We start from the raw sequence: 25,744 nt of genomic DNA, 5'->3' as shown, positions 1-25,744 counted from the left end.
CTAGAGCACCTATGAGCATCCAGACTGGACGTATGGCCAGTATAATGCATCATTTTTATTCGCGGAATTTCATAATATTATACATGTTCAATTGTGTGGCTCAAAGTGACGGGTCCCTAACTCCCTATTGAGTTCAAGACGGAAGTCACTTGGTAGGTGAGGGATCATAGCTTGATGTCCACTATGTGTTAATTCAAGTCGCGAGACATTGACACTTATGTAATTGTTTTGTTTTGCCCAGAATTCATCTTTTCCTTCCTTTCTTTTTCATATCTTTAAACCTGTGGGGGATTGTTGGAAGTTCTTGATATAAAATAAGAGAGTTGGGGAAAAACAAGAGAGAGAGAAAGGCAAATGAAAGGGGAAAATCCCACATTGGTTGGGGGGAAAGGTTTTCCCTTGTTTTTATTTTGTAGTGTCTTAGCACTACTTAGTTGAGTGAGTGGGAGGTAAGTGTTACTCCACACACACGCGCGCGCGCCAAGTCGAACTAGGTCGGGTCGGGCTCGGGCCTCGGGACTTGGGTCTTGGGGAATGCGATGCGCGGGCATGGGTCCTTGTTATCTTTTTGGAGAAATTTTATTTCCCTTTCTTTGTTAAACAGAATATTCTTTTTTGTCTGTTGGGATTATTCTTTTCTGACTGTTGGGATTAAATCAATTATTAATCCCTTGATTGTAGTTGACTGATTAATTCCTTGTTTCTTGCTTCTGTTGTTGACTGGCTGAATGAATCCGGTCGTTTCCTTAGCCAGATTCATCCCTCGTTTTATGCTTTCGGTCTCCCTTCTACTGCCTATATATACTCGTTGCTTTTCCCAGTCATACAACACAATCAGTCTTCTCTCTTCTCTAAAAAATTATCTAAACACGAGTTCTTTCTGTTCTGTTTTCTGGGCAAATATTCTGAGTTCCAGCCGGGTTTGAGAGTGCACATAAACTCCGGCACCGTGCTTATCCTGGAGGGCGACCGCTTCTAGTCTACTGCACTGGGAGGTAGCGCGGAATCATCTTTTAGGCCAGTGGTTCTCCACGATGCGGCTATTGTCAGTTTGGTTCACGCATTAACAGATAAGTAATTTCTGTTTAATTGCTTAGTAGTTTAACATAAATTACCTGAAAAGATCAAGGTATCATCCATAAAGAAGGAAATGATTACATATCCATTCCAGATAAACAGGAATCAAGGGAAGAGGAGGGCTTTCCATTTTCTAAGTATGGCAATGCTTGGATGCTCAATGGATGACAAATTTCAACCAACGGCTGACCGGACCAAGCAGACTCAGCTAGCACAGTATTGACAACCTCAGAAGGATTATAGAAGTCCCAACTGAAGGAAGTCGGGTTGGACAGGATCTGCAGGAAGCCTTTGTAAATATCACAAAACACAAACTGAAGCGTAGATTCAAGTTGCTAATATGCTCATTCAAGAGACGATTATGCTGCATAATCAGCAGATTAATCTGATTGATACAAACCCTCGTCCTTCTGGGATTTCTTCCAGCGAGAAAGTCATTAAGGACGTTGATAAGAGAACATCCAAGAGGGTAAAACCCCATGATCACAACCTTTTGGACCCCAGCACCATACATATCACGTACAGAGTTGGACGCCTCATCGAGCACAGAGGACTTCCCCTCCCCTAAAAAGATGTAGATATAATCATCTACGCCCAATGAAAGATACAAAATAGAAGTCCCGATGAATTGTTGTTTTTCCTGTTCCTCAAGTATTAAACAAAGCAATTCAATCTTGTGCTCAGTCAGCGAGGGGAATGACGGGAGCTCACAAAAGGGTAAAAGAAAGCCGTGCCATTTTGGTTCACTACATCACAATGAAAACAATGAGTTAAAAATTAACCAAGCAAATTCAAGAAATTAAGCAAGTAAAGATTAAGGACATACCAAAGTAAGAGATAATGGTGGTTGCCGAACATGGGGGAAGCATAGAGAGAAAAGCACGAAGAAGAGGGTAGACAACCTGTTCGTTCTTGCACTAAAAAGTACTAGCCGGAACAAGAGGAGCTGGAGCCGGAGGCGGTGCCGGTGCCAGTATCAGATCCACAAGTCGAATATGAAGGTGTTTAAATATACTGTCACTAATTAGAATCGCTCCCGATATGATCAAAGTTATGAAAATGTAAAGAGTGAAAAAACCTTAATAAATCAACATTACTACACTAAATCAGGAATGAATTAGGGGTTTAATGTTGTTGATTTGGGGAAGATTTTGAGGAGTGTATTTTTTAAATTGTTCAATCGGTGATTTTTTATTAACTCTTTTTTTTTCTTTTTGAAACATTTAGGGTCTGTTCTGATTGACTGAATTAAGCTAAACTGAATTGAAAAGGAAATTAAGGCGATGTTCACATATTTATGCATCAATACACATAAATATGTGCAATATAATATTTACATAGTTATACGTAATTTGTTATTTTATAAATAATTTTAAGTAATTTGTTTATGTATAAATAATATCAATATTATATATGTAATTAATTTAATTTCAATAATAGTATTGATGATTATACAAGCTTAATTAAATTAAGTGTATATTATATAAAACAAAAACTTTTGCATGCCCCTGGTTTACAATAATTTTATTGTACATCGAACATTTTGCGAAAAGTGACCCTTTTTTCTTACAAAAGTGACTTTTTTTTTTTTTTTTTTTTTTTTTTTTTTTTTTTTTTTTAACAAAAGTGACCCATATTTTCACAAAAGTGACCAATTTTTTTTACAAAAGTGAGCTATATTTTCATAAAAGTTACCCTTTTTTTTATCACAAAAGTGACTTTTTTTTCACAAAAACAGACTATCAAAATAAAAAAAATAAACACAAAATGCAAAAGTTTTAGTTCTATAAATATGCTTGATCACTAATCTTACATTCATACTTCTCAATTTGATTTTTACGCTCTTCTCGTCAAAAATAATCACATTTTTCAATTTAATTTTTCGCTCTTCTCGTCAGAAATACAAATTGAGATTGTTGAATCAACACATATATTCATACTACCCAATTCTAAAATGTCAATTGGCTTAGAGTTGAATATATCTGCATACTTCTCAATTGAGATTGTTGAATCGATTTCGGGCGAAAAACGAAATTGAGATTGGCTATATTCATACTTCTCAATTGAGATTGTTGAATCAACACATATAAGAATACTACCAAGTTGATTCCTTTTGTACTACTTCATACCCTGCTGATATCAACCTCACTAATCAACAATGGCAACTGTTATGCCTTTGTTTGATTTACAGGTTTCGAAGAGTCGTGTGGGTGTTTGAGGTTGTTGTGCTGGGGTTGATTCTGGTGTTTGCTTCACTATGTTCGCCCAACATGGTGTGGCTGATTCCGGTGGTGGCGGCGGAGGTGCGGCTGATTTCGACGGTGGTGCGACTGATTTCAGCGGTGACTCTATTGCTTAGAGTTGATGAAGTTGCCCAGCCTGATTTACACTAATTTAGTGTAAATCGGATGTTATTTAAATATTTGTGTATATAAAAATATCTAAAAGTTAATGTATTAATTATATGAACATAAAAAAACCATATATGTATACAATTTAATAATGATTTACAAAACAAAATTGTACACATAATTAATTATACAAAAATACATTGTTATTTGTCATTAAATTATATTTTGTTTTGTATGTCATTAAAATAGTGCATTTAAATGTTTTTTTTTTATTTATATCAATAAATTTATTTTATTTGATTCAAAGTTAATTGTTATAGGAAAAATTGACATGAATAATTCCAATTTTGCTCAATTCGCTCAAAATAATCCCAATTTTCGATTATTTTTTAATAACCCTCACTTTAATATGAATTTGCTTTTAATGACAATTTCTTTTGTGCTCTGAGTACAATGGTCTTTGTACTCCATGTTGTTATTGCTTCATGTTATTTCAAGTGTTTATTATATTATTTAATATTGCATGTATTGTTATTTTATTATGCAGTAATGTTATTATGTATTAGACTCAAATCAAAGTGATATGGCACGACATGACTCAATGTGTACATGACTCGTGTGTGCATTGTAATGTGATCGTGCGACTCGAAAAATGCAAAAAAGCAAAAATTTTCCGTCAATTTTGTGGAGGGTACCGACTTTCTCCCGAAAAAGAAAGACGTGAAAAAGAAAATCAAAAGTTTGAAGATGCATGTTGAATGAGCTTAGTCAAATGTTGTTTGATACTATCTTTCAAGGATTAATTCATCCTAGGCTATCTCAACTGTTGACTCCATGATGAAAGTATTTGGGTAACTTAGGCACGGAGGCTAAGCACTTCATACTTCGTGATGCAATGATGAGTGATGTTGATATGACAAGGCATGCTTCAGTGTTGTATTAAGATTTCATGACAAAGGGTTCCTAAGGGAAATATATTCGGTCATGTATGCGTGATGTGTGTGATAGTGACACTAAAGTTAGGCCGCAAGAGCTAAGTGTGTGGAAAAATATATTGAAAAGAGTCAAATGGTGGTGACTCTTAGGCTAGGCAAGCTAATGATATAAGGATCAAGCCCCCAAGTCTAGCTCTAAGTGAATAGGGATGAGCACAAGAGATCCCTTGATATGATCATGGTGCAAGTGTGTGAATGTGAATATGAATGCATGTTTATTACGGCCGCACCTCGATGTGAGGTTGCCTACGTATCCGTTAGGAATCAGGCCGAACGTAGCTCTAGCCGAACCTCGCACAAGTGTGTGTACCTCAAAAAGGTCTTTTAAGGGTTGTAACGCGGTTAGGCTAAAGGTTATAGAAGAAGGGGATAAAGACTCAAGACCCTGGACAAGCCCCCAAGGTGTGCAACCTTGCTTCTGAATCTTTGTATTTTCATGCTTGAGATTTTATTCTTTTTTAGCTCTCTTTTATCTTTTGCTTTAGCATCTATTTTATTTTTATAAGTGTGGGCAATCCCAATCATGCGGTCTATCACTCACTTGGCATTCATGTTTCTCAGGCACGGTACCGAGCACTCGATAAGAGACGCAATCTGAGACGTGTTCTTATAGAAGATATTTTCATATCAAAGACATTGGAACACTTGCCCTTTTGTACACTTGTTTTCGTTTTTTATTATTGCTTATTTTTTGCTATTGCTTTCTTTTGAATTTGCTCAAGCTTTCTTTAGAATTGCATAAGTTGCACGCCATCCCATCCCAAGGTTAGGTAGATGTAGGTTGAAAAAAGAAGGGTCTATCGTTAGACGAGGCTCAAAGTGGTTTATGAAGAAAGGATTGTATAATTGAAGGGCGAAAGGAGATATGATGTGGCTACAAGGGGTGCCTCAAATCATTGGTATACCTTGTGCTTAATTCGACATGGATTTTTTTTTCTTTTTTTTATTTTTTTTTCTTTTTAAATGCAATGTAATGAAATGATCATATGCAAGGAAATAAATGCTCATTTTATTAAAAAGGGAAAAAGGAAAAATCTACAAAATTAATCTAAAAGAAAATAAAAGGTGCCTATGCTAGACTTATTGGGGAAGGGGTCAAATGAAAAAGAAATAGAAAAAGAGGTCACAAAATTTTGTCGTTGAAGCTCGCCTCTTGTCTTGTGTTGTTTCATCATTACCCTCATTTTTCGTTTGTCAATCATATGACTCAAACTCGATTCAACACACATGGATGGAAGAAGTGAAGAAAAATTGGAATAGAATGTGAAGAAAAGTGATGGAGGGATATGAAGGATTAGGAGTAGAATGTACCCCAACTCAAATGACGGAAAGATCGACTCATGCATGAACCTAAGACATGGCCATGGTGACATATACTCAAAGTGTGTGCTAAGACTAGTGAGTGTAGATGGTGCGTTAAGACTCGTGTCATGACCATGTGGCTAGACTATGTGACCAAGACTCGATTAATGACTTGACAAGGTGTTATTGACAGCGAAAATTAACCGAATTAATTAGCAAACTGGTTAATTAGACCCTAGATGATGACTCGACCAATAATCCGAACTGTCGGCCAAGCGACAGGACTGGCGTCACACTATGGTGGTTGGCGCCAGACAATTTAGTTAATGTCTGGCGCTACACACTATAATGTGGCGCTACAGCTCAGACTTTGGCGCCAATATTGGAGCTTCGGTCCGGGACTGTTTTCGGTATTATTAGTCAACTGGGGTATGCCTAAAGTCGTACTAGGTCAATTCCGATTGAAAAATTAGACTTTATTGACTCAAATTAAATAATCAACTAATTAATTAATTAATTAGGAAAAGTTCTTTAAGTCATTAATTTTAGTCTCAACACAAATCAACAAACGGTTAAGAGGAACATGGAATATATATGCACAACAAATAATGCACAATTAGTCAAGTAGGCACAATATGATGCAATGAGTTTGCAACCTAACCATGGCTCTAGTTCTCTAAAGTTCGGGATATGGTTTAGTCAAATAGGGTCCATGGTTAATTGTCCGGATGCACCGCGCGGAAGCCTAACCGTGAAGGGTTGGCGCGAGTGGATGGGACACCGCGAGTTTTAGAAAAAAAAACTCGCTTCCATGGTTTGGTGAATTCAACATCTCGGATGTACCCTTTGTTGCCAGGAGCGTTCAATCGGGTAGATGGAGCATGAATTCCCAGAGGGTTATGTCCATATGTAGAACACATATGGGTTTCAGAAAAGTGAGAAAAAATTCAATCAGGAAGTAGGATCGAGCAAACAATACGAAAAACCGGTCGAAATTAGAACGCATATTTCTGGCTCGGTATTGGGGGAAATTGGCGCCAGCAAACAGAGACTGGCGCCAACTTTTAACTGTAGTGCCTGGCACCAATACTGGCGTCTGGCGCTACGGCTAAAAGTGTGGCGCCAAGCTCTGGCCCCTGACGCTACTTCCCACATGCCTCAGCAGCTTTCTGTGCTCGATAAAATTTTCCAGTTTCGCGCGGTGTTATTTCAGTCCTAGTTGTGAAAGACATTTCTCAAATTTCCTACGTGTAAAATCCTATATTTTTTGAATCATTACGGATGGTCTTTCCAATGAGAACCTTTTTATGCATATGACAATAATGTTAATCACAATTACGCACATGAAATACTTAGAACTTTTCGAGTCTCATCCACTCATTCTAGATCATTGCTGAAAAAAATTCAGGAATTAAAATAGAAATCCTCCCCAGTGGAGTCGCCAAAAACTGTAGGGAATAATTTCAAGCCTTTAAAATCCCACTAGCTTGAACCCCACTGTGATCATACATTAAAGTACGGTGGCGTCCAAAAGGGAAGAAGATAGAGCAAAAGAGTCGCCAACAAGTTTTTAAGGAACTTGTAAACCGTTCACGAGGTGAAGGTTACACCCCTTAACGATCCAAGAGATCGTCAACTCCATAAGGTCATGAACCAAATAAGGGTTCGGGGATGATGGTACAAATCCAACCTAAAAGAGATTAAACCTGCCCTAATAATAGGCCTCTACTTTATTCTGCTCGTATTCATGTGCGCTTTCTGACTAACATGCAATCAATAGGTTTAACCCTAAACCTGTTTAATCTATGTTGGTTGAATTTAATGCACAAACAAATCTATTATTGGCGATCACTTGAATTATAATCAAATTAACCCTAACAAGATTATTAATTATCTTATTAAGCGTGATTACAAGTACAAATTCCCTTTAAACGTGCAATAAAGGTGATCAAGCAATAACAATATAAAATATAATACATATCAAGCAACATAATAAATAATCAACATCATTAATAATAATAATATCAATCATAATCATAATCATGTTAAAGCATAGCAAGATCCTAGGCATGATACTAACAAGATTAATAACAAACCCTAGCATGTCACTAAACAATAAAAATCAAATCTTTAGCCCTAACATGATACTAACAATCATAAATATTAGGAAGAGAATAAAAGGCATCATAGCAATCATATTTAAAAATACCCTAGACATGATACTAGGAATATCATAATAACAATATAAACATGATATCTACATCATAATATCAATTAATCAATTAAAGTACTTACTTTGATGCCTCGTACCTCTTTTTAATAACAAAATACACACGTTAGTAACTTCAAGGAAAATAATAATCAAAGCAATTAAATTAAATAATTGAAATAGAGATTTGGGACCAAACCCTCAGAAATTAAAACCTTTCACGTCTAGGGCGAAGGCAACTTCGAATATGGCTAGGTGTTTCTAGATCTTGCGAATGCGAAATTTTGTATTAAAAAGCAAGAAAGAATTTTTATTCTAAAGAATTAATATATTGAAAATTGATGAATGAGATGAATGAATGAAAAGAATTGATGAATGATTTGTGAATAAAGAGGGTTGATGATAATTGATGCTTGTTGATGAATGAAAACGGAGTTTTTGATACGATATTTATAGAGAAAATCATCCAAAAAAGATAATTTAACAAAACAGAGTCTGAAGATCGCAAAAACACATTGGCGCCAGCCCTGGCTAGTTGGCACCAGCACCAGTGGCTAGCGCCAGGCGCCAATGGCTAGCGCCTGGCGCCAATCCTGGTTCCAGGCGCCAAGGCCTGGGGTTGGACGCCAAACTGATTTCCCACGCGTTTTCGAAAATCTGATAAATTTCCCGTACTGGAAGATAAAATAATATAATTTCAATCGAAAATGCTATTTGATCTTGATTAAAACTCTGAAGAGTCCTAATTGAATTAGGAATGATAAGAACCTTATAGAATGTTCTAGAAGACTAAAACCATTCCTAATTGTATTAGGAATGATAAATTATATTAGGCCCTCCCCTAGATCATTAGGCCGTACTTAAAGCTCAAACCGGGCTCAGTTTAGTAAATTGGCCATAACTTCCTCAATATTCATCGGAATTGGGCTTATAATATATCGTTGGAAAGGTCTTTGCAAGCCCCATCCAACTACACCACTATTGGACCCATATCATGGACCAACCAAACTGGATTGGCTGTTTTCTTAAAATAAAGTTTTCAAAAACATGGAGAAGAGAAAAGAAATAAAACTTTCCGCAACACTAAACCTTTCCACACTTCGTTTCATTCGATTATGATTCGACGTGAAAGGCACTCATCACCGGGTTTGGTTTTGGGGAGACACAAATGGGTGTCTACAGAAGCCCCCACTTTGATTGAGTTTGGAGAAACACAAGTTTCGAAAACGAAAGTCAAAGTATCGATAGGGACGGAGAATGATTCAGAACGCTCTGCGATCCTAAATCAATCTTATAACGCCGATACCAGCAAAACTAGCATTAGTTAAACAGATAAAAGAGTTAAGAAACGCGTATCTTGCACCGTCGAGCACACGTCTCCGAAAGTAACCGATTTGCTTTGATGACCTCCTGCAAGCTAAAGAATGTCATCCCGCTTGAAAACCGCTACGCCCGTAACTGCTTCCAAATTAGAAGATTGCTTCGCCTGAAACTATCCTCCTCCGCAATGATAATATTCCACATCCTAGGGAACATTATCGAAGATTATTTCTCTCGAAACAATCCTCATCCGCATTGATAATATTCCGCGTCCAAGGGAATACTATCGAAGATTGCTTCTCTTGAAACAATCTTCAGCTGTTTGTGACAACTCTCCATAATCTAAGGAACGCCACCTTGCTGTTTCGATGTTCACTCGTCTCTGAACAAAGAGCTTCTTTTTGATATGATCTTCTGAATGATGTGTCCACGCGTCTCTGAACGAAGAGCTTGATAATAGGATGCCCACGCGTCTCTGAGCAAAAGAGCTTGTAGAAAATGTCCACGCGCCTCTGAACAAAAGAGCTTGAAAATGATTGTCCACGCGTCTCTGAACAAAAGAGCTTTTGAATGATATGCCCACGCGTCTCTGGAGCAAAAGAGCTTGATGGAAATGTTCACGCGTCTCTGAACAATAGAGCTTCGGTGATATGCCCACGCGTCTCTGGAGCAAAAGAGCTTCTGATGGAAATGTTCACGCGTCTCTGAACAAAAGAGCTTCAGTACTTGAACGTTTGTTGCGATAATGTCTTGAAGAAAAAATTTCCGAAGACCAACTGTTTAGGGTAATTTCACCCTACCACGTGGCCCAATCAGAGGGTGACACGTGTCAGCCCCAAATTGGTCCAAAATGGACCAATCCCTGCTCGACACGTGTCAATCCAGAAATCAAGGGAAAAGGCGGCCTTCAGGCCCAAATCCCGAGAATGCCGTAAAACGGCGCAGCCCACCAATGATTAGGGTTCAGTGACCTAATCAGGGGCACAATTCCCAATTACCCTATAAATAGGGAGATGTCCCTCATTTTGAGGGGACGTTTTACCATTTATTACACCTGCATCCTCTTACATCAGAGAAACACCTGAGCTTGGAATCCGAGCAGATACCCACCTAAATTTCCGTACTCTTTATTCCTTTTCAAGTTACTAACTTGATCGTTGGAGGCGGAGCACCACCCAACAGGTGTCTCCGTTTGTTTTGCAAGTACAGCTCATCCCGGATCAGTCTTCGTGTTGTAACTCTCCCGAGGGACAAAAACACCCAAAACATTTGGCGCCGTCTGTGGGGAGAGTACCACGAAGATGGTTCAAGAGTCAAGGTCTGTCTGACGAGGTAGCTTTTACAGACTTTTTTAAGGGTCTGAGAGACGGGTCGACCTTTAAGTTCGACCTCATCAGAAAAGGGGCTTTCACCTTACAGGCGGCCCTGAGGGAGGCGGAAAGCTATATTCAAGCTACCGACCTCTGCTCGCCTAGTAGCCAGTCGGACTCTAAGAAGTCTGACAAGCAGAAAGACAACCGGCCTGCTCAGCCGACAAAAAAGAAAGAAGAGAGCAAAAAGAGAAAAGAAGCCTGAGCGGTTAGTGACTCTGACCAGCCGTCCCAGAAGAAAAAGAAAGAGTTTAAACCGTACGTCCCCAAGTACGAGTTTAACAAAGACTCCAACTCCATCCTCATGGAGGTAAAGGACCGGCTGTCCATTGAGAAGCCGAATCCTATAAAGAGTTCTGTCCAGTCACGGAACAAGAATAAATTCTGTCAGTTCCATGAGGAAGTTGGCCATGACACCAACGACTGCTTTAGTCTTCAGCGTGCGTTGGACCGTCTGGCTGACAAAGGGTTGTTGAAGTCCTACATTTCTAAGTCTCCAGCCGGGGCAAAAAAGAAAAACAAGGGTCAGTCCTCCAAGACTACCCCCCAGCCTGCTAGTAGTTCGGATACCGACAAGGAGCCGGTCTACACTATAGCAGGCGGGTTCTCATGTGGTGGCCCTACCATCCGGGGCACCAAGAGCCATCTTCGAAAGATGGACAAAGATGATGATGAGCAGGCGGAAGCCAGCTCCTCCTTCCCAGATGTCCTGATCACTGAGAAGGACAGGGGCAGCGTCCGCGCCCGCATGATGACCCGGTGGTCATTGAATGTAAGGTTGCCAACCACCCCTTGGTTGGTTTTGGGGGTGGGATGGTCTACCCAGCCGGGAGAATTGACTTACCCATCCGGCTGGGGGAGAAAGGCCAGGGACGACACATTGTCGTCAGATTCTTGGTCGTTGAGGAGTTGACCGCCTATAACATCATTCTTAGCAGGACAACCCTCAACGTAGCCAAGGCGGTAATCATCCCTTCCCTCATGCTCATCAAGTATGAGAGGGATGACGGCTCTGTTGGTTCCTTGAATGGGGATCAGAAGACGGCCCGAGAGTGCTATCTCTCAGTCGTTTGAGATACCGTGGCCCCAGGCGGTCAGGAACCAATAGACCTTGACAATGTCAAGGATGCCGACCCAGCTCCCGCCCCACCAGCAGCCGGTAAGAAAATAAAGGCACCTCTGCTGGTGGAGGTAAAGAAGGAGAAAAAATAGCAATCACTGACCGGTGAGCGGTCAGATGAGCTCCGTCCCCAACCGGCTGGCGAATGCATTGATCTCGTTCTGGATGACAGCCGTCCAGAACGTACTGTTAAGGTTGGGACGGTTGCTCATGCTACTTTGGGTGCAAGCTTACACCTTCTGCTGAAAGAATTCAAAGACATTTTTGCCTTTGAAGTGGAAGAGATGCCAGGCGTCAGCCCGGATCTTGCTGTCCACAAACTCGCCGTGGATCCCAAAAAGAAGCCCATCCGGCAAAAGAAAAGAAACCACGGCGAGGAAAGAAGTCAGGCGGTAGCTGCCGAAGTCAAAAAGCTGCTAGACGCCAGGTTCATTCGGCCTTGTAATTTTCCCGACTGGGTGGCCAATGTGGTCCTTGTTAAGAAACCGAATGGGACCTGGCGCATGTGTGTTGATTACACAGACCTCAACAAGGCGTGTCCAAAGGACAGTTATCCGCTTCCAAAGATCGACAGTCTGGTCGACTCTACAGCCGGCCACGCCTTGATGAGTTTTATGGATGCCTATTCCGGCTTCCATCAGATACCCCTGTGGAAAAAAGATCAAGAGAAGACGGCCTTCGTCACTGATCAGGGGTTATTCTGTTATACTGTGATGCCGTTTGGCTTGAAAAATGCGCCTGCCACTTTCCAACGGATGATTAATACGGTCTTTGTTAATCAGATTGGGAGGAATGTGGAGGCGTACATTGATGACATGATAGTCAAATCCAAGCAGCAGGCGGATCACCTTGCTGATCTCCGAGAAACCTTCACCACACTCAGGCGGCATAAGGTTATGTTAAATCCTAAGAAATGCGTCTTTGGTGTTGAGTCTGGGAAGTTTCTCGGATTCCTGATTGATCAAAGGGGGATAGAGGCTAACCCTGAGAAGATACAGGCGGTGATTGACATGAAGTCACCCCGTTCTGTCAAGGAAGTCTAGAGACTCACCGGTTGCCTGGCCGCCTTGGGAAGATTCCTCAGCCGGTCAGGCGACAAATGCCTCTACTTCTTCCAAGCAATCAGGAAGAAGACCAAATTTGAATGGGGGGGGATGATGCTGAGACGGCGTTCCAGAGGCTGAAAGAGCATTTACACTCTCTGCCTAGGTTGGTCAGTCCTTTGCCTAGGGAGACGTTGTACATGTACTTAGCCGTCTCAGACCATGCCCTCAGTGCCGTTCTCCTTGCTGAGCGAGACGGCGTGCAGCTCCCGGTTTACTTCATTAGCCATGTTCTTAAAAATGCTGAACTCCGGTACCCCATGGTTGAAAATTTTGGTCTTGCTTTGTATATGGCTTTTAAAAAATTAAAGCCTTACTTTTTGGCACATCCGGTGGTGATCTACACGGACCAGCCACTCAAGCGGCCAATGTCTACCTTGGACTCATCCGGGAGAATGTTGAAATGGGCTATTGAAATGCAAAGTCTTGAAATCACTTACGAACCAAGAAAGGTAGTAAAGGGTCAGGCGTTTGCCGACTTCATTGTAGAAATGACTCGTCCGGTGGCTCCGGATAATCTTGATCAGGTTTGGAAAGTGTATGTAGACGGGAGCTCTACAAAGAACGGCTGTGGTGCAGGCGTAATTTATGAGTCTCCTGAAGGAGACAGATTTGAGTATGCACTACGCTTCAAGTTTCAGGCCTCTAACAATGAGGCGGAATATGAAGCCCTGCTAGCCGGCATGCGTATGTGTAAGGCGGCGGGGGCCATGAAAATTGACGCCTACTCTGATTCTCAATTGGTTGTTAGCCAGTATGAGGGAAGTTATGAGGCTACCCATCCGGCTATGATCAAATATCTTCAGGCAGTCAAAGAGGAGGCCGGGGCACTTGAGGAAATCCGGCTGAACCAAGTGCCTAGGTCTGAAAATAACCAGGCGGATGCGTTGTCAAAACTGGCATCTTCCGCCTGCCATGATACGCCTCGGTCTGTCTTTTGGGAAGTTATGGAAAAGAGAAGCATCAATGAAGATCCCATTGGAGTTTTGGACCGAAGCTCTACCTGGATGTATGGCATCCGGGCTTATCTCTCAAACGGCACACTTCCTGATTCGCCACAGGAAGCAGCCGTCCTGAAGAAGCGAGCTGCAAGCTTCGAGTTGAAAAATGGAGAACTCTTCAAGGCGGGGTTTCTGAAGCCTTTGTTGAAGTGTGTCACCCCAGAAAAAGGGAAAGAAGTTCTCGAAAACTTGCACTCGGGATTCTGCGACTCCCACATAGGCGGCAGGTCCCTAGCCGTCAGAGCCAGACGACATTACTTTTGGCCCACTCTTGAGGCAGACGCCAAGGAATTGGTGAAAAAATGTGACAAGTGCCAAAAGTTTGGAAAACTTATTCATCGTCCGGCTACTGATCTGACGGCCATCCATAGTCCAATCCCGTTTGCAAAGTGGGGTATGGACATTCTGGGTCCCTACACGCCTGCTCCAGGCGGAAAGCGCTATATCTTAGTGGCTGTGGATTATTTCACCAAGTGGGTTGAGGCTGAGGCGGTTAAAAACATCAAGACCTCAGACGTCATTTCGTTCATCTGGAAGAATGTTATCACCCGGTACGGGGTACCCATGTCTATGGTGTTTGATAATGGTCCTCAGTTTGAGACGCCTCAACTAAAAACTTGGTTGGGAGATCAGGGGATCTCAAGTTGTTTTGCATCTGTTGGCCGGCCCCAAGCAAACGGCCAAGTTGAAGCTTTTAACAAACTCATCTCAGACGGCATTAAAAAGAAAATAGAAAGAGCCGGTGGCTTATGGGCAGAAGAATTAATCCATGTCCTATGGGCCATCCGGACAACAGCGAAAGGGGCAACCGGTGAAACCCCATTTCTCATGGTTTACGGTGCTGAGGCCGTCTTGCCCATCGAACACTACGAGCCGACTCTCATAGTCATGCTGTATGATGAAGAGGCAAATTGGGAAGCAATACGCCTGGCATTGGACTCACTCCCAGAGCGCCGGGGCAATGCCGCCTTGCGTCATGAGATTTACCGTCTGAGAATGACTAGAGCCTACAACAAAAAAGTACACAAGCGTCCTTTGAAAGTTGACGACTTAGTGTTACGAAAAATGGAGGTAACCGGTAGGGCCAATGAGTTGGAAAAGCTAACACCAAATTGGGAAGGTCCCTACCAGATCTATGAAGAAGTAAGGGACGGCACCTACCGCCTGGAAACTCCAGACGGCAGGTGCCTGCCTAGAACTTGGAATGTAGACAATCTAAAAAAGTACTACTTCTGAGAATGTAAACTTTTTGTAAACAGTGAGTCAGTTAATGAAGATTCAGACTTTGTTTGCAAAATTATTGTTTGATTATCCATCCGGGTAATATCCAGGCAGATTCCCCATCTACCTAACTAAGTTTGATACTTAGTGAAGGTTACATTTGTTTATCCGCCTGGGTAATGCTCGGATCCCTTGTTTATTTAAGTTGGATACTTTGTTTATTCAACTGCTTGACTATCCGCCTGGGTAATACTCAGACGGACTCTCCATTTATCTAACTAAGTTTGATACTTAGCATGATCAAGTATTTGCCCGTCCGTCTGGGTAATACCCAGACAGACTCGTTTGCTTAAAAAACCAAGTTCGATACTTAGTTTAAATTCAACACTGATTAAGAAACTAAGCACAAAAACGTTTAGTGGCTACACAACCGGTCTCAAACAAGACCAGAGGCTAAAATGGCCAGATGGTTGCTCTTTTTATAAAATCGCCTGTCCCAACATGGACAAAGGCGTCCGGCGACACCCCTCCGGGTGCAATCGTCGCAGAGAACAGATTATCTGTCGGTTCTACGTATCCATGCAGACGACAAAAATTGAACGACCAAATTGGTCAACTCATAGCCGTCTGACCGAAATAACCTACGAAGAACGAATAAGTTCCTAAATACCGGATGCCCATAGGCATCAGTCGGTCACCGACTGAAGTTCTCACTTAGGTTATTTATTCCAAAAATTTCACCTCACCCCAATTGGGGAAAGAGTTCAATGGCTATGAAATCTCTACCAAGACAGGCATAAGCCGTCTGGGTAGTGACTGAAACGCCTGTTGGTGTACGGCTGTGCACTTGGTTTGGGGAAATCACTACCGTGATTGATTGACTTACAAACATATCATGCTCTTTGCAGCATCAGACGTTTTCAAGTCAATCAACCAGCAAGGACAGCCAGACTATTGACTAGTTAGGCAAGAAATCGCCGCATGCTTTTCATAAGTTAGGCAAAAATAAAAAATTAAAAATTCAAATGCAAAATGATCAAAACCAACTTAGTCGGTGCATTTCATAAAAGTCCATTCAACCAAACGGTTGCAATGGATCAAATGTTAACCGGACCCCGTCTGGGAGAAAGTAATTGTTAATTAACCCGGCTCCACAGCCGGTAAATACAAGGATACTCGGCACGCAGGCCGAAAAAAGTAAGTTTTGGCATACAGCCGCTGAATAAAAAGAAAATTAAAGGAAAGCAAAGATTGACATACTGCCGCTGAAGGGTCACTTCTGGCCTGCAGACGGAGCCTCCTGGTCCTCTCCCTTCTCCTCATTGTCTGAGGGAATTTCCTGCGCTTCACCAGGACCAGGAAGCTCAGGCACGGACGGCTCATTGTTGCTGAGCCAGGCTTTAAAGGAGGCAGGCTCTGGCTCGCCTTGCTCTCTCAAGTACACCACGTACTCAGCATAGCTGTGCGCCATTGCCCAGATGCTATAATCAGCGTCTGGATACAAGGCAGCCCAAGAAATCTTCATACGGGCGTCGTTGTCAGCATCACTCTCAGCAACAAGGCGGTTTTGCTCCGCCTCTAGGGTTGCTGCAAAGTTTTTCTGAGCTTGAGCAACATCCTTCTCCAGCCTCTCAACCTTGGATTTCAGTTTGCCAAGGTCCGCCTAGGTCTTCTTGAGCGCCTCTTCAGCCTGTTTGGCGCTCTCGTCTGCTTTCTTCTGGGCCTCCTCCGCCCCCTTCTTGGCCGTCTCAGCATCCGTTACCCGCTGGTCGGCCGCCTTCAGATCTAGCTCCAGCTGCTGGATTCTAGACGCCTGTGTCATAATTATTGCTTTAGTTTCAAGTTCATTTACGATAGTTGAGTGGAAAGCAATATTATCAGCGTCTATGGCGGACTTCTTGGCCCTTTTTACCTCTTCCCGTTTGCGGGAATAAGGACGTTTGAGCCCGTCTACCCGCAGCATGGCCTGCAAAAAGCAGGCGGTATAAGAATTACAGGCGGGGTGAAACACTTGGAAAAAAGTAATATTGAATTAACAAGGTTCTTACCTCAGCCAGAAGGGACAGAATGCGTTCAAGGTTTAACGTCTCTATCCCAGAGATATTGTCCTTATCCCTCTTCCGGACGGCCTCCAGCATGGCCTTGGCATGCTTCTGGACGTCTGGCCAGCGGGGAGATTGATCTGCACCACAATCAATACATGATGAGTGCGAAACTAAGGCAGCACCTATTTGTTGCCGACCGTCTGAGGATGACGTCTGTTGGGAGTGGGATTTCACCCGTAAAGGCCACCCCAACTCAAGCGGGGATTCAAAAGGGTTCTTACCTTCAGAGCCGGCCAAGCGGGAAACGCTTGCAGGCGTGGTGAACCCCGCGGCTGCTGATAAGGGGTTGACAAGATCAAGGCACACGCTGCCGCCTACCTTCTCGAGTCGCCCCGATATCCGCATCGTCTTAGCCCTTGCTGAGGCGCCAGGAGTTGACGCAGAGGCGGACTTCTTTATCTTGTTAAGAGCGGTTGGGGCCTCCTCTCTAGCCCGTTTGAGGCTTTTCTCAAATGATTTCCCAACTTCTCCCCCCTGTGAAAATAAACAAGTCAGGGTTAGTATCCGGACAAGATAGTTTTTAAAATAAACTTAAGAAGGGGTCAGGCGCTCAATACCTTGGCCCTGAGCTCGGCCGCAGCTTTCTCCGCAAGCTCTTTGCGGATGGCTGCAGAAGACCGCTTGGGAGTTTTTTCCGTCTGCAGCATGTCTAGTGCTTCTTCTGCAAAAAGAAAGAAATTGGTCAAAATCATAAATCAATTCCGATAGAAAAATACTACAGACGGTATGAACTCAGGTGCATACGTTTATTAAACATGTGTCCTAGCCCACAGGCGGCTAAGAAACATTAATCCCTGAACCAGGCGCTCTTGGGAATCCAGTTCTTTGGGACTTTTATTGTTTCCCCGATTGACAGAGTTGCGTCTGTGAGGCCGAAAAAGTCTGCCTCGATTATTTTGTCAAAGTCTTCCTCTGGGATCCGGGGAAGAGCGCACTTCCTGCCCAACAAGTCGGGCTTTTTATTGTACAGACGGAATTCATAGTTTTCCCGTCTGGTTGGGGCTGACATCAGGTAGAACCTGTGTTTCCAGCCATCGAACTTGGAGACCTTGTCCAAGGTTATCATATATTGCGGCTGCGTGGTTAGAGTGTACCACGTCCTCCAGCCGCCTGGGCTCCTACTGAGGTAGTGCATGCTGGAAAAAGCCTCCCAGCCGGGGTTAAGCCCTTGGAACTCGCAGGCGGCAACATACCCCAGAATGTTTGTCCAGGAGTTGGGGGTAAGTTGCCAGAGCCCAAGGCCATAGCCTCTTAAAATTGCCTTCACCGCCTGGTGAAGGGGGAAGCGAAGACCAGCTTTGAACGCCGCCTCGTAACAGCCAAAATAGCTGTTGGCGTTCTCTTGATCATCCCCCCAGGCGATGGTGCCCAGCTCAGGCGGCACCCGGATCTTATACCCGTCTCCAAGCGGGTGCATTTTCTTGAAGTTCTCTAAACTCTCCCCCATCTGGATTCGGTCCTTGGAGGAGACGTGGATGCTGAAGGGATCGTCCTTCTCACCCCACTTTTTCCTTTCTTCCTCCTCGCTATCCGGAAGAGGGGGCAAGTCATCGCTGCTCTCGGAGGTAGAGGCGGAGCTGTCGCTCTCCGTCTCCCCCTCGCTTTGGTCTATGGGGGCAGAGGCGGCCTCGTCGCCGCCTTGGTCGCACTCTTCCAAGAAAGAGTCAGCAGAGTTTGAAGGGGCGCGCGGAGGGGATCTCTCCAGAGCCGTCTGGTCTCCCTGACCAGACGTTTCTCCCTCAAGCGCTTGGCCGCCTGAGCCTTCGCCTCTGTAATTTGGATCAGTGGCCGTCTGCATTGTCTGAGCCATGGTGTCCTGCACAAACACATAACTGGTCGGAATCCATGGCAAAGGGTGGTCCCAACACCCCGAGCCGGCACTCCCAGTCCTAGATTCAGCCGTCCCTGGTGACCGGCTGGACTCTAACCTAGGTTGTGCCGTGTGTGTTGGTGATGCATCCATTTATTGCAAGAAATATGTACAAGCGGTGAAAAAAGAAAAGAGCTGAGAGAGACAGAGACGGTACCTTTGGATTTGATATCTGAAGGAAGGCGGGTCCGGCTGGGTTGCGGAAGAACAAAGTTTCTTGCTCGCGCCTGACTCAAACGGATGACTTCTGCTCTCTCGAAGTTTTTCTCTCTAGAAAATTTTTGTAAACGTACAAAATTATGAGGGTAAAACGGCTATATATAGAGGGTAAATATGGGGGCATTACCGTAATTTACCCGGAAGGTGAACGGTTACTCTGTAACGGTAAAATTACCGCCAGCCGGAGTGTGACATGTGTCATAGATGCCACGTGGCGTGCCACGTCACATCTGTGAGGGGCAAATGTTTAGGGTAATTTTACCCTGCCACGTGGCCCAATCAGAGGGTGACACGTGTCAGCCCCAAATTGGTCCAAAATGGACCAATCCCTGCTCGACACGTGTCAATCCAGAAATCAAGGGAAAAGGCGGCCTTCAGGCCCAAATCCCGAGAATGCCGTAAAACGGCGCAGCCCACCAATGATTAGGGTTCAGTGACCTAATCAGGGGCACAATTCCCAATTACCCTATAAATAGGGAGATGTCCCTCATTTTGAGGGGACGTTTTACCATTTATTACACCTGCATCCTCTTACATCAGAGAAACACCTGAGCTTGGAATCCGAGCAGATACCCACCTAAATTTCCGTACTCTTTATTCCTTTTCAAGTTACTAACTTGATCGTTGGAGGCGGAGCACCACCCAACAGGTGTCTCCGTTTGTTTTGCAGGTACAGCTCATCCCGGATCAGTCTTCGTGTTGTAACTCTCCCGAGGGACAAAAACACCCAAAACAACTAATATTTCGATTTTATTTCTTCACTTTATTTGCAGCCTTCATTAATTCTTTCACTATTTTTCTCGGTAATTATTTAGATGTTTCTTGCTGCAAAATATGTTTAAACAAAATAATACAAGGTATAAGCGAAATAATATAAGGTTTCAATCCAAAATAACACAATGTTTATATAAGATAACAAAGAGATAAAGATAACAAAAGAAACAAAATTGAAATAATAACATAAAATTAAAACTCAAAATAAGCAATATATATCTAAAGAAATTAACAAAAATATATAATAACATAAAGTTAAGTTTTAAACAGAATTGAAATAATAACATAAATTTAAACTTAAAATAAGCAATATATATCTACAGAAATTAACAAAAATATATAATAAAAAAAAATACCACAATGTATGTATAAAAAAATTGCAACGAACAAACACAATTCAAAACTAAAAAAGTAGCATGTGTGTTGTAAGTTGTAACATAAAATAAGGATTTTTTGAAATAACTCCAATGTTTTTGTAAAATAACACATGGTCTTAACATAATAACATATGAAACATAGCCGGCCTAATCAATGGGCGACGCATTTCCCCCCTCCCCCACCGGCGAAGACCACCACACCATCCCTTTCACGGTTCACTCCCACGAACAACCCTCCCCAATGATAATAATAAGGATAGTTTCCTAATTTCTTATCTTATTATTATTGTATAAAAGATTTTTAAATCAGTATATGTTTAAATTTGAAAAGATTATATTCAAATGTTAATTTTTTTTTTATGCGTGCAGTGCACATCTTCGTCTTTGTATTGCTTAGATTTGATATGAATACACTTAATGTTAGAATATGTTATATTTTGCCTTAAATAATATATTTTGAATATATATTCTATTTTATATTGTATCTTTGTATTTATAGCTAGTATATATTTAGGCTCCTTTTTGTAAGCTTTTAGTTTCAATATTTGTGTAACTGATCTACTAATTCCTAGCATTCAGTTGTTACACTCACGCATATGATTAGCAAAATCTTTGGCTGACTAATAGCTTGTATTTTGTTATGATAATAGACAGCAGCAAAGTTTCATGAAAAGACTCGAAAAGTAAATTCCTTCACTTTTACTCATATGTTATGATCATAAGATTATTGATTAAAATATATTTTGAATATATATTTTATTAGAGTGTATATATCATATTTGTTAAGCTATAAATATATATACCAAATAATACACGAGTATAATAAGATAATAGCTTTAGGCTCGTGCCATGCACGGTAAATTAAATAAGGTTTAAATTTCAATCTACGTTTTTTGGGATCAAACAAGGGAGTACAATAAAAAAAATAAAATAAAAAATTGTTAGTTAGTCTCTCTAAAAGTATTTAATCTAATATTGAAATATATGCATACATAAAGTAAACTACAATAGTAAATATATATTAATTATCATTTATACAAAACCTGGTTAACATGATATCGTGGTTGTCCAGTGAAGACCACATTCATATTTACTACTCCGTACCAATAAAGAACATAACAAAATGTTAGTGGATTATAAATCAGTAATTGGTAATGTCCAAAACAACCTAATTTCATATGTTATTAATAATTACAATTTTAAAAACAGGTAATGTCCTATCCTTTTTTGGGTTAAACATTTACACAAACAAGATTTTAAATTCGTTTTCCGTGTTTTTTTTGGATCAAACAAGGTTTCGACCAAAGAATGATGCGTTTTTTTTTTTTTCCAGATAATCATGATAAACCCCGATTACCGTAAAACTTAAAAATTATGATTTCGATTACATGCATAAAGTCATCGTTTTGGCAAACTTTGACTGATATTGTACAATCCAAACCTATTATTTAGGGATTTCAATCGCTGCCCAAAATCGCAACGATCCCAAATTTTTTGTAAATTAAAATTTCGGATTTTCTTTTTAGATCGAGCCATATTGTAAATCGCTTTCGATGCGCGAGTGAATGATAATGGACATAGATCATGTGTTCATGTTTAATCTCTCCATGGATGAAAAAAGTTGAAGAACATTGATGAACTATGAAGAACATGATGAACAAAGGTAAAAAAAAAAAATCTGATTTTGATTTTGAATTTTTTGAATTTAATCATTTTTTTGATTTAATTAAAATCTGATTTTAATAAATAAATTTCGAAAATATAATAAAATGATTTTTCTAAATTTTGTAATTATATTTTGTAAAATAAAAAAGGAAAGTACCAAATTTAAGGTTTGACCAAGGTAAAAAAATAAATAAAAAATCAACCAATGATAATTAAGAATAGTGGTGGTCCAAATAAAAGGGACCATAGTAGAATTTTCGAAAGGCAGAGACATGGCAATAAAATTATAAACCTAAACTTAAACACAATTAAAAGATATTCCCCATACAGTGATCTTGTCGTTATCCATATTTGAATTCATGACGTACCAAAACAAATGTGTTCAAGGATAGAGTGCAAAACGGAATTGAAATTCTATTCAATATTAAAATAAACTAGTGAAATTACAAGGCTCTCTTTTGGGTCTTTGAAGCTGTGAGAATTACTAACAAAAGAAGTATTATTGCCCCTAATAAAGAGAGGACAACCGAAGCTGCAACTTGGTGGCAAAACTTATCATACACATTACAAACTTTGTTCCATTGTAAATGTGTGTTTCCTTTCATACCGATAACTCCGACTGCACTCGTTCCTCCAATGCTTGAAAACAACAATGCCACCATAATCAAATCCAAAACTAAGATCATCATCAAGCGCGAACCACCTTTTCCGCTCCCTAATGTAAGAGCTAGTGATACCGCCGCGAATACACTGGCGATGGAGTTTGCCACCACAGAGTACCTATTGTGAATAACATGTATTGAAGATCATTTATTTAAACTATCACGAGTATATAAAAATAAATAAATAAATAAAACAAAAATTGTTTATTACAACTACTTATTTAAGAAGTATGTTGTATGCCAAACTGTACGTTTTGTGTATTATTGGACACTAAAGCGTGTTGTATTACAATTTATTTTTTTTAAAAAAAACGTTCATAGAGATCTTCATATTTCTCACACTTTTTATTAATGTGTGTTTTTGGAATTTGGATATATCTCCGAGAGTGTACTTGATTGACTAATCATTTAATCATAATTTTGCAGCTAATGAGGCAAGACTTGTACAAAAAGACTTGCGTGGACCTGGTCTATAATAATATTATTGTGGACCCGAGGTCTATACACACGCAACTGACTTTATATTGAACATAATGACCATTATTTTTATCATAGTAACCTTATTTTTAACCTAGTAACCTTTATTAAAACTACTACAATGTTTAATAATATTGTGAACTTGAAATACGACGCTATTACCCTAATTTTAACATAGTGGCCTTTATTATTCATATTGATCAATATATAAAATATTTCATTGCAAAAATAACCACTTAGGCCTATATATTACCAAAATGATTTTTATTTCAATATAGTGACTTTTTTTTAATTATAGTGACCTTTTTTTTTTTTATTAATAAAACAACCATACTTTCTCTAATGTTAGTGGTCCACAATAAATTAGTGTGAACCAGGTCCATTTAAGAATTTGTAAGACTTGTAATGGAGAGATAAAAGAATTAAATGGCCAAAAGAGATATGGACCATACACACCTAAACGTATTTATGTTCAAAGAACCAAACACACCTAAATATATTTATGACAGAAAAGCCCAAGGTAGATAATTAGACCATTGCAAAAATGATTTAGAATGATTAGTTACGCAATGCTTAAACAAAATAATAAATATAGTAATCATATATTCATATTAAATGATTTAATAAACATTTAAAATTAATTGCTTTATTAAGTAGCTAATGGTGTATCTTGTTCCCCGTCAAAAAAAAAAAAAAAAAACGGTGTATCTTGTTCATCTTATAACCAAATAATCAATCATGTCTAATAAGAGTCGATAAGAAGGTCTGTTAGATTAGGAGTCTGTTCTGATTTACCAAACTAGCTGAGTTGAACTGAACTGTTTGAAACTGAATAAAACTAAATTGAATTTGTTTATGAGAGAAAGAAATTAGGAACCAAACTATAGTGAGCTGATTGGAGCTGAACTGAAATTAAGCTGAAGAGAACAGGCCTTAAGTTCATCGATATGGCCTTGTAAATAATGGTTTATAATATAAACAGTTTGAATATGGTCATTGACAACATAATGAATAATGTACAAAAAAAATATAGCAACTTTTTTTAGTGCAACGCTTTTCAAATTCGATCGTTATTTTAAATGCAATAATTATATAAGTGACAGTAATTTTGTACACTATTTTATTATATTTCTCATTACCTATGATATTCATTCTTACTTTAAATTTCCCACAAATCCCACTGTCTTATTATCTTAACAAATTCAACTACAATGCTAATCTTTCGTGATAGTCAAATGTTGCACTTTTAAAACGGAGAGAATTCTATTTATATATAACTATATAAGTTTCATAATTAGATATTTTGATTTTAAACACACTTCAATAAACTGATGAACGTTTGAAATTATGTAATTTAATGAAAATTGAAAGCTATAATACATGTAATTATGCATGCACAAACCAAAGGGTAAGAAAAATCTTACACAAAAGCAGAGACATGACTGAATTTAGCCATGACAGGCACATTGAGAGCCGGAAGATTAGGAAAAACTTTAATAGGAACAATCTTAGTTTGTTTGTCCAACCCTAACAAAATGGCAGCTGCTAGTGTTAGTATTAAGGCCAACACCCTTAACACAAGCTCGAGCCGCCCGGTCTTGGTGGCACGAGTTGTTTCCCATTCCTTGTTCTTTTGCACCCCTCCATTGCTTCCAATATCCATAACAACTAGCCTAAGTTTTGCACAAATCAAAGAAAATATTTTTAAGTGTTTTTTTTTTTTAATAGTTTGATGTATGTTATTTTATAAAGCTGAATGGTGTCCTTAAAATAGTCGAAGAATGGTTGGAATTAGTGAAAAGCAGACTTAGTTGGCGCTGTTAATAAGGCAGTTGGAAAAATCAATTGGGAAAACGGCTCAACAGTTTGTGCATTGAATCACCAAAGAAAAACAAGGTACATACAAGAATTGGGTCTACTATGGTAAATACAAATTGGGTGAGGAAATGGTCTAGTGGTATGTGTGTGGGGATAATGGAGGTTGTGATTTTTTATTTTTGAATAATAATTTTTGGAATTATTTTACATAATTTACTAGGCTATCCACCATGATTGAACATATAAGTAAAAGCATTATTTATTTATTTGGTGAGTAAAAAGAGATATCTCATCGATTAAGATGCTCCAGTCACAGGTTAAGTCAACCCAAATTATCAGGCTAATTAAACACTTTAAAAGTGAAGGGGAATGATAAGGCCAAGGTATCTTTCCCATCTTTAAAATGCCTCTAGTAGAAATTGAACTCTCCACCTTAAGGTTGGAAGGTTCTTTCCTTACAGTTAAGTCAACACTTAGGACATGTTCTCTTTAGCTTAATTTCAATTTAGTGCCTAATTTTCTTCTCTCTTAACACTTCAATTCAATTCAGTTCAATAAATCAGAACAAGCCCTTAGTTATTAAATAAAAGTAGTTTTGAAGTACATCCGATACGTAATGCTCACTTACACATTTCTAATAGAGTGTTGAGTTGATAATCTCGACTAGGGGTGTCAATTCGAACGATCGGATCAAGTCTAATATGGTCG

The 25,744-nt window shown here is 40.1% G+C and overlaps 1 protein-coding gene across 1 annotated transcript; it reads right to left on the bottom strand.

The window, feature by feature from the left end:
* Nucleotides 1-1,154: 1,154 nt before the first annotated feature.
* Nucleotides 1,155-24,974, bottom strand: LOC145622536 (uncharacterized). Its single transcript, XM_081676412.1, has 4 exons — nucleotides 24,643-24,974; nucleotides 22,527-22,859; nucleotides 1,478-1,823; nucleotides 1,155-1,355 (listed from the first exon to the last, which is right to left on the bottom strand). The coding sequence occupies exons 1-4, from the start codon at nucleotides 24,879-24,881 to the stop codon at nucleotides 1,155-1,157; spliced, it is 1,119 nt and encodes a 372-aa protein (XP_081532538.1). The 5' UTR covers nucleotides 24,882-24,974.
* Between the last annotated feature and the right edge of the window lie 770 nt (nucleotides 24,975-25,744).

The sequence above is a fragment of the Chenopodium album genome, chromosome 3 (assembly GCF_948465745.1).
Source record: "Chenopodium album chromosome 3, dcCheAlbu1.1, whole genome shotgun sequence".
In the NCBI taxonomy this organism is placed as follows: Eukaryota; Viridiplantae; Streptophyta; class Magnoliopsida; order Caryophyllales; family Amaranthaceae; genus Chenopodium; species Chenopodium album.
Note: the sequence above shows the minus strand (reverse complement) of the source record. Positions and strands in the feature narration are given on the sequence as shown.